We start from the raw sequence: 10238 nt of genomic DNA, 5'->3' as shown, positions 1-10238 counted from the left end.
ATATATATATATCCTGAAGGCAGCACATCGACCATATGCTGGGAAATCCGTCTAGGAGTAGCTACAGAAACAGCGGACGTATTATCATACTTGCACTCTGCAACTTCGACACGTGTAATCCATAGAGATGTCAAGTTGTCAAACAGACTGCTTGATGATAATTTCACAGCAAAAGTCTCCAACTTTGGAACTTTAAGATTGGTTCCTCGAGATCAAAAAGAACTAGCTACTGTAGTGCAAGGAACTCTTGGATACTTGGATCTAGAATACTTACAGACTAACCAGCTGACAGAGAAAAGTGATGTCTATAGCTTTGGAGTGGTCCTCGTGGAGCTTCTAACAAGAGAGAAGGTACTTTCATTCCATAGGTCCAAGGAGGAAAGGAGTTTAGCTATGTATTTTCTTTCGTCCTTAATTGAAAGATGATCGATTGTTTGAAATTCTTGACACTCATATAGTCGAAGAAGAAAATAAGGAGCAAATCAAGGAAGTCGTTGAGCTTGCAAAGAGGTGCTTAAAAGTGAAAAGGGATGAGAGACCCGGCCACTATGAAGGAAGTGGCAATGGAATTAGAAGTTTTAAGAAAGAAGGAGACGCATCTGTGGGTTAGTGTTCAATCAAATCTAGAAGAGGCCGAACATATGCTTGGTGAGACATCTGACGCATACGAATATGGTGGAAGGAGCAGTAGAACTGCTGGAGATGATAGCATGCGTGACCATGTAACATTTCCCTTGAGGAATGGCCGATGAATGTGGGATGACGTATGTTGCAGTGTTTAGCAAGTTAGGAGTATAAGTATATCTCTTCCTAGCTCTACCTCTCTCAAATTATTTGGAGTAGTATTGTGTTAGTCTTTATCTATGTGTAAGAGTACATCCTAGTCCAAGTCCAAGTGGGACTATATGTAAGAGTCCTAGTCTAAATCAGTGTTGTAACCTTTATTTAAATACAGTATTTAGCAAATCAGGGCTTGCATTGTAAGATCCAGGTTTCATAAATCTAAAAACCTTCAGTTCAACAATTTACTCCAACAAAATGTTGGTGTTTCTTCTTGCTGATTTTTCTACACACCCGAGGTAATCTAACAAGCAAAACAACATTAATTAGTATTATAGTGTCGTATGGATAGCAATGCTTATCTTCCATCCCAGTTTCATGGAAATTTGACTAGACAATCAAGGTTTAGGGCTAGGAAGGGCTATTGAAGCACCTACAAATGAAACATGCAAATATCATAATTAATAATAAACCGCTTTTAATGTTAATATTGTCTATAATAGCACACAATTCTGTGATTGAATTTATAAATCATCGTAATTGAATTCACGGTTTGCCTGCTATATATATATATACAGATTTACAAGAGCAAGAGATTACATAGAACTCCTAATTCTATCCTATAATACATTGGATAACTATTCAAGAGTTTAGATAGAGTCCTAACTCCTATGATATTTATCCATTGGATAATTATCTCTAGAGTTTGGATAGACCTAAACTACTAGTAACCAGAATACATTAGATAATTATCTCTAGAGTTTAGGTAAACCTAAACTACTAGTAATCGGATAGGAATGTGCTTCAACAGCCCCCCACAAGCTTAACGGGGGAGAACACATGTTGAGCTTGGCACTGAGGGTTTGAAATCTCTTAGCTATAATCGGTTTAGCCATCACATCAACAATTTGGTCCTTGCTGGATAAAAACAGAATCTCGATAGATTTGTCTGCCACTCGGTCACGAACAAAGTGGAAGTCGATTTCCACGTGCTTGGTTCTTGCATGGAAAACCGGATTAACTGATAAGTATGTGGCTCCAATATTGTCACACCATAGTTTTGGTGGAGAAGAGAGAGTGATTCCTAAGTCTCGAATAAGGGCTTGTACCCATAGAACCTCTGCAGTGGCATTTTCTACAACTTTGTATTCGGCTTCAGTGCTGGAACGAGATACGGTTGGCTGTTTCCGTGAACTCCATGAGATAAGATTAGCTCCAAGAAAAACACAATAGGCGTCTGTAGACTAGCGATCATCCAGGCAACCTGCCTAGTCAGCATCTGAGAATGCCTCTAGGTGAGAGGAAGAGGTGTGTTTGAGCAAGAGACCATGGGACAATGTGTGCTTGAGGTACCGTAGTATTCGTTTGACTGCATGCCAATGTACTGTAGTTGGACGATGCATAAACTGACATACCCTGTTGACTGCAAAAGCCAAATCTGGTCGTGTTAATCATAGGTATTGGAGACAACCTACAGTACTTCGGTAAAGTGAAGGATCATCCATAGCTTCACCACTAAATGCCGAGAGGGAGCTAGAAGATGACATCGGCGATGACACCAGTTTGGCTTCATCCATTTTGTGCTTTTCAGCAAGTCAAGTATATATCTGTGTTGTGAGAGGAGCAGTCCACTGTCTAGATGCAAGACTTCAATCCCAAGAAAGAAACTTAGATCCCCAAGATCTTTTACAGCAAAGTCTACCCGAAGTAGTTGCAATAACTCGTCAATAGCAGCCTGATTTGAAGCAGTGATGATGATATCATCGACGTAAATGAGGATGTAGATGGTAGTGGCAGCCGACTTGAATGTGAAGAGAGAGGAATCTGCCTTCGATGCCGTGAACCCGATGTCAAGGAGTTTGTTGCTCAGCCGTGAAAACCAGGCCCTAGGAGCTTGCTTCAACCCATAAATTGCTTTGTCTGGCCGGCATATATGATTAGGAAAAGAGGAATGAGAGAAAACTGGTGGCTGGCACATATAAACCTCTTCGGCTAGGTGTCCATGTAAGAATGCATTCTGTATATCTATTTGTTTCATAGGCCAGCCAGCTAAATGTGTTGTGGATAGGACTGTTCGGATAGTAGTTGGCTTCACAACCGGACTATATGTTTCTCCAAAATCAATCCCGACTTGTTGGTGAAAGCCCTTTGCCACAAGACGAGTTTTATGTCTCTCAACCGTGCCATCAGCCTTTTTTTTAAGTTTGAATACCCATTTGCAACCTACAACATTTTTGGCCTTGTGAGGTGGAACAAGAGTCCATGTCTGGTTGCATAGAAGCGCATTGAACTCTTCTTGCATTGCCTTTCTCCTTTCTGGAACTAGAACAGCCTTGGTGTATCATGTGGGCTCATCTAGATTAAAGTCCAGCTGGGAATGTAAAGCAGAGGTATGGGGTACCGACTGCAACCGTCCGTGAACTGTCGTGGCTGTGTGATTTTGTTTTGAGCACCAGTAACCATGTGATGTGTCCGTGGAATAGCAAGTGGAGGAGGAGAGTCCACAACTTCAATAGAATCTGCTAAAAAAATAGATGTGCTACAAGGAGAAGAAGCCTGTACTAGGGAAGGTGTCATAGGTGACACAGGAGGAGGTGGAGGCTGACATAATTGGATTGGGCAAGAGGAGACAACAACTGGAATTTGAGCAGATCCGATAGACGAAGTGGAGACTTGAGAGGGATCTGAAGGCTGTTCCAAGAAAGGGAATGTAGACTTATGAAAGATAACATCCTTGGAAATATATATGCGGTCAGATTCACAGTGATAGCAGTGGTAACCCTTGTGGTGAGTGTTATAGCCTAAGAACACACAAGGTTTGGAACGAAAGTCAAATTTATTGGAGTTGTAAGGTCGGAGGTGGGGAAAACATGCACATCCAAACACTTTTAAGAAGTTATAATCTGGCTATTTGGAAAAGAGTTTTTCAAAAGGAGAAGCATGATTAAGAACCGGGGTAGGTAATCTATTTATGAGGTAACAAGAGGTTTGACATGCTTCATCCCAAAAGGACTTGGGTACTCCACTAGTAGCAAGGAGTGCGAGAGTGGTGTCAATGAGATGACGATGTTTTCTCTCAACGCATCCTTGTTGTTGGTGGGTATGGGGACATGAGAGACGATGATTGATTCTAAGAGATTGAAAATAGGTGGTGGGTGAATGATATTCACCTCCCCAGTCGGTTTGAACATGCTTAATTTTAGTGTTAAGTAAACGTTCAACCATTTTTTGAAATTGTATAAATACGGTTTTGACATCAGATTTATTTTGAATGGGAAAGAGCCAAGTATAACGAGAGAAAGAATCAATAAAAGAAACATAATATTTATTGCCAGAAAGTGAAACAACTGGGGATGGTCCCCAAACATCTGAGTAAATTAAATCTAGAGGATTACAAACATCCAAACTAGAGGAACTAAAAGGTAATTGATGGCCCTTGGCAACCGGGCATGCTGAGCAGAAAACTCGAGCTTTATTGGACTGAATTGGAAGACTAAATTTGGATAGAATGCTCCGGACGACACGAAAAGCTGGATGTCCTAGGCGCTTATGCCAGTGATCAACCGAGGTCTTCTCACCAACCATGACGCGTTTTATTGGAGGAGATGCAGGAGACGTGTGGAGCTGGTAGAGGCCATTGTTAAGTGGGCCGTGATGTAGAGGAATCCTTGTGCGGGAGTCCTTTATAACAAAGTGGTCAGAATGGAATTCAAAGAAAACACAATTGTCTTTAGCAAATTGGCTGACAGAGAGTAAATTTTTGCATATATCGGGAACTAACAAAAGTTGTTTGAGAAGGAATTGACGACTTGGGACAGAAAAAGTAGCAGACCCTATATGAGTTATAGACAAACCTGATCCATTGCCGATACGGATTTGATCAGAGCCAGAGTATTCCTCGGATGCAATATTCAGATTTCCCATATCATTGGTGAGGTGATGGGTTGCACCGGTGTCTGGGTACCATTCCTCATCCGAGAACAGTGATGGAGAGGAGTAATAAGCTTGAGGAGATGATGAAGAAGCTTGCTGGAAATTCTATCAAACCTGGAATAACACCTAGGAGCTGTGTGCCCTTGTTTTCCACATATCTGACAGATGTGGCGTGGGGCAGCATTGCTGTTGTTGGAGTAGAAAGATCCCCGAGCATGGTTTGGAGAGAAGGTTCCACGACCTCGAGAGCCACCACGACCTCTAGAATAGGATCCACGCCCACGGAACCCACGGCCACGATTAAAATAGCCACCAGCAATAAAGTGAGCTGCTAGTTGTGAGGCATCAATGAATGAGAGTTCTTGTTCCAGCCGAGCTTCATGTGCCAATAGATGGCCATAGACTTCTTCAAGAGTTATGGGATCAACCCGTGTGGTGACTGAGGTCACAAAGGTATTATAATCGGGGCCCAAGCTAGCAAGTAGGAAGGAGAGGCTTTCAAAATCGTTGAGTGGCTGTCCAATGTGTCACTCATGTACTTGATTTTCTGAAAATATTCTGTGATGGTGGAATTACCTTTCTTGGCAGTGGCTAATTAAAAGTGGATTTGCATCACCCTAGCACGTGATTGGGAAGCAAACATGGAGACTAAAGTTGTCCATAAATCATAGGCCGTTGCACACCCCACGGCATGTACTACATAGGCGTCCGAGAGGGTGGAGATGCGTATACTAAGGATCATCTGATCCCTCTGAGTCCATGTGAGGAACTCAGGATTGGGAACGGTGTCTGGAGCACCTTCTTCTTTGCTCGTATTGGAAATCATCTTTGGTGGAGGAAGAGAGGATCCATCCTCAAAGCAATAGGCATCCTAACCTTTAAGATAGGCCAACATCTGAGTACACCATGACATGAAGTTGTCTTTGGCTAGTCGAATATGAAGTGAATGATTCATATTTGGAATTGTGAAGGCCACAGCTTGGTTATTGTTGGCTGACTAATTTGTGGTGAGATTGGTTGAGCGTGGTGATTCGGAAGAAGAAGATGAAGCGGAAGACATGAGAGCAAGAGACGTTAGTCTATGAGGGGCTCTGATACCATATAATAGCACACAATTCTGTGATTGAATTTGTAAATCACCGTAATTGAATTCACGGTTTGCCTGCTATATATATATACAGATTTACAAGAGCAAGAGATTATATAGAACTCCTAATTCCTATCCTATAATACATTGGATAACTATTCAAGAGTTTAGATAGAGTCCTAACTCCTATGATATTTATCCATTGGATAATTATCTCTAGAGTTTGGATAGACCTAAACTACTAGTAACCAGAACACATTAGATAATTATCTCTAGAGTTTAGGTAAACCTAAACTACTAGTAATCGGATAGGAATGTGCTTCAACATTGTCCAATAAATTTTACTTGCGCAAGGCTTAGAAATTCATCGAAACAATGATATGTAATGTAAGTCTAAATTATAGAAACACATAATATATAAATATAAAACTAGAATAATAATAATGAAAGGAAATAAAATAAACATTGGCTCACATATAACTTACATCCACACATTAAAGTCATGCTAAATATTTCTTTCTCTTATGATAAACTTATCTTGACCACTAAATAAGAAATAAAACTTGGGAGTATGTGAATTGTCAATAATTTATGTATAATTTTGTGCATTTGTTGTTGGGTTGGAATCTGATTCTTAGAAGCAGGGGGACTGGCTTTAAACATCTCCTTGTAGAGACAAACTTCATCCCGTTTGTAATCTACCAGGACCACGAAAATCAAGGATGGAGTAATATTTCTGCAGTAACCTGACCATGTACCCTTCTAAGTCTATACCAAGCGTCACGAAGCCTCTTGAAGAACCACAGGCTTTGTGGCCTCCTCTATAGGGTTTTTGGAACCCTTGGCACGATCAATACGGTAATCTTTTAAAGTCTGTTTGAGTGTGCATTTGAGAGACCTAAAAGTGCGTTTAACACTTAAAAATTTCGTTTGAAGAAAAAAATACACGTCTGGTAAAACAAATTGAAAGCATTTTTAAAGGTTCAAAAAGTCCAAAAATGATTAAAACGCACTTTTGGCAAAAACTTAAAAATAAAGCTTTTGTCAAAAAAAATTTTTTTTACTTAAAAACTCTATTTCTCAAACATGCTCTTAATGAAAGACTCTCATTATCCCATTACCCACATCCGATGAATGAATTGAGAGGTAACTATTGGAAATTGGGCCGACAAGGCTACATGACCTGCATAACACGCCTACAAAGGCCTAAAACAGATCGATCAGAAGGCAAAAGGTGATCCAAATACTCAATTCCATTATACCGTGCACAACAAGGGATCGGCCCAATAACAATGAAGTGTGTACCAAGCCACGTAACCATACACTCCAAATTTAGGGGATATGGGATGCTTAAGCCTTAATAAGTATCAGAACTATTTTCTACTGGCACCCATTAGCAGGCTCTTGTTTACATTTCTTTCTTTTTTTTCTTTTTTTTCTTTTTTGCAAGTGTAAATTGATCCAATGTTTGGCACTAGGAAAGTGTTCTAACACAAACTTTACCCAAAAAGAATTACAAAATGACACACAAGTGTTGAAATTGTTGAATCGTGATGTCATGCGACTGAACATTCTATGAATTTGTGATATGCCGGTTAGCGAATTTGGCATCTCCAGTTAATGCCTCTTTCATTTGTTATGTTGTTATCTATTGTTTCCAAGTGAAACGATGCTTCATGATGATGGTTGATTGCTCCAAAATAAATTAATGGAATATTTCTTGGAATGAAGAGCTAATTAGCAATTAACACATACCACGTGTTTGAATCTTATCATGACATTAAAAGTTGTCCACAGAAAATTGATCAAGCATCCTATTCTTTTGAGCATTTTGGTTATAAAATTTTCATTTACACTTTACCCTTTATTCCTAGCACTCACCAGATAGCCATGTTCTCTTTTTTGTCACTTCCACATTCCCCTCAGCTTTGAGACTGAAAAGGGATACTTTTTTGCCCAAAAATTAGGACCAAGAATCTATCTCAAACAGTGGATTAGGTGGTTTCTAATTCACTTGTTTGTTTGTTTGTTTGTTTGTTTGTTTTTTTTTTTTTTTAAAGTGAATAAGGAAAACGGTTACAATGGGATTCTTAATTCTCACTCCTAATTCGAAAGGAAGAGAGAGTAGATGATTCTAAAACCAAAAAATAGATGGACTTTCCAACAACAGACTCAAAATAAAAATACAATGTAGTAAATACAAGCAAATATTAGGAAATAGGCAAAAAAATTAGCCCAATCCTCTGAATCTTGGTTGAAAATCCAAGAAATGGCACTACAAAGTGGTGTTTGAAGAACCTGGCCAAAAAACTGACCAGCTTGAAGAGGCACTGTATTTCCATTAGGAACTGCAAGGGGCCGAGGAGAGAACAGACCTAAACTTCGACAAGACACCAACTGCTTGCCTAACATTTTAATTTTGTCAGTTTTGGATTTCATCACTAATTATCAAAACAAATTTAAGGATTATATTTTATATACAATATTGTAAATTAAATGAAAGAGATCGAACAGGGAAGGAGCACTTAGCTCATGAGTAAAAAATATCAAAAGCAATATTTTAATATGCTTTTGGAATGAAACTTTTTTGAAGACTTTGCTCCACTGTAACGCAGTTTTCTTTTACACCTTTCCAGATACACAGCATAAAACCATGATTTGCATGGGCCACTCTTGCTTATTCTTTCACCAGAAAACACCTATTTCCTCATATCCTTCTTCCCCTCAACTTGTATGTAATTTGAAGCCCATATATATATATATTGCCACCTTATCCTCATACCTATCACAATAGGTGTGCCCCTATATCCTACAAAACCCAATCAAGCAAAAGAACAATAAAGTGCACATTAATGTCCCCATGCAAGATGAAGTTAATTACAATTCTTGCGTGCTTGATATTCGTCTCATGCATGAGTGAAGTGATGATCCTCTCAATCTCGGCTCTTGAAAGCCCTTTAGAACATCAAGCTTGCAAGCTCTCAAATCGCCTCATGCAGGAACAAGATCAAGTTCATGGTAAGAATTAATTCTTGTTTGATTTCTTGGTGGAAGTAATGTGGAGAAAAAATAATAATCGGGTCTTTATTTTGGCTCAAAATTAGTCAAATTAGGGTTAAAATTTTTGTCGGCCTATTTAAGTGTTATTTTCTAACAATTTAGGAATGAATGAAGAATTATATTTCTTTTGAGTGAGATAAGAGATAAGACTTCTCTTTTAAATTTCGACTCCTTTTATTTTTTGTGGTGAGACTCTGTTAAACTCCATTGTTGGTCGATGAGACTTTGTCTAATATAGAATCTATCTTTAATTTCTGTTTGGTGTATGGGAAAACTCTTCCCCGTGCTGCGTCGGGAAGTATACAAATAAACCGTCGTACTCATTAACAGTCCTCCTGATCATTATCTACGATTCTAAAGCAGGACATGATGAAAAAGGTTACAAGGAAAAGCAAGAAATATATGATTCGGGAAAATCTCAGAGAGGGAAGCAGGGAGCCTATGGTGGTGCAAATATTGTTCATCGACCAAGCCCAGGTGAAAAAAATGCAGCATCAATGGAAGCAAAGCCCCGATTTGTCATCTCAACCTTAATATTCTATGTAAGCTTGGGCTTAATCCTTGGTTTTTCCTTCCAACTAGTCTAAATATATGTGGATGCAGTGAAGGTTGAGTTTTTTGTGTGGCAGAGTTTTGGGCTTCCTTGAACGTTCTGTGTGTAATATTTATTGTTGATCGATTACACTAGACATGTAATTTTTCAAGATTTTGTTGTTATTTGTAATATTACGCAGAGTGGGAAAGATTTTATTCTACTGGCCGTACTAGTCATGTGATTTGCAAAGACTCTCGCAAGCTTGAAGCATGCAGTAATTTTGGTTTATTGGGGACAAAAATTAGAAAATAAAGTTGAATACAAATTTGATTAAAAATATTAAAATTTGTTCAATTGTTCTCCTCGAGTTTTTATATTTTGAAATCGCTGTATGATTTCTTAATTTATTGATGATAGTCTTGAATATATCATTCTTGTTGGGTAATGGATCGGTCACAAACAGCCCAACAGACCTCTAGGCCCGATCAAATATATGAGCCCATTAAAGACAGGCCCAGGCCGAGATATGGACTGCCTAGACCGAGCTATAGCTGGCCCAACATAGCCCGAGGGTATAATAGACCTTCTATCGAGGGTAAAATAGTCATTCGGCAAGTTAAGGAAGCCCACGTTCACTAATGAATGTGGGATACTCCCAGCGTCCAAGCAAAGTTTCACGTTCAACAGAACGTGGTTCAACTGTCAGCGCCAAGCAGAGCCATGTGTGCCCGAGAACAAATCGGGAGCCATGTCTAAGGCAAACGTGGTCAAGCCACCCACTAACACACTCAACGATCTCAAGATTGTGAGTAGCCCACAACCCACAATCCACTTCACCAACAC

General features: G+C 39.4%; 1 protein-coding gene across 2 annotated transcripts; it reads left to right on the top strand.

The window, feature by feature from the left end:
* Positions 1-8605: 8605 nt before the first annotated feature.
* Positions 8606-9649, top strand: LOC132188822 (uncharacterized). 2 transcript variants are annotated; one of them, XR_009440919.1, is made up of 2 exons: positions 8606-8818; positions 9221-9649. XR_009440919.1 is itself a non-coding variant. In XM_059603380.1 (2 exons), exons 1-2 carry the CDS (start codon positions 8653-8655, stop codon positions 9445-9447), a joined length of 390 nt encoding a protein of 129 aa, XP_059459363.1. In that variant the 5' UTR covers positions 8606-8652; the 3' UTR covers positions 9448-9649. The 2 variants fall into 2 exon arrangements, 1 of the variants encoding a protein (XP_059459363.1); XM_059603380.1 differs by having other exon boundaries at positions 9224-9649.
* The last annotated feature ends 589 nt before the right edge of the window (positions 9650-10238 follow it).

The sequence above is a fragment of the Corylus avellana genome, chromosome ca7 (assembly GCF_901000735.1).
Source record: "Corylus avellana chromosome ca7, CavTom2PMs-1.0".
NCBI classification, from domain to species: domain Eukaryota; kingdom Viridiplantae; phylum Streptophyta; class Magnoliopsida; order Fagales; family Betulaceae; genus Corylus; species Corylus avellana.
This window is presented reverse-complemented; position numbering and strand designations above follow the sequence as displayed.

Excerpts from the sequence above, each read along its gene's own strand:
- LOC132188822 (XM_059603380.1), top strand. The coding sequence starts at position 8,653 with ATGTCCCCATGCAAGATGAAGTTAATTACAATTCTTGCGTGCTTGATA. Across the intron at positions 8,819-9,223 it reads GGAACAAGATCAAGTTCATG|GACATGATGAAAAAGGTTAC; the intron begins GTAAGAATTAAT and ends ATTCTAAAGCAG.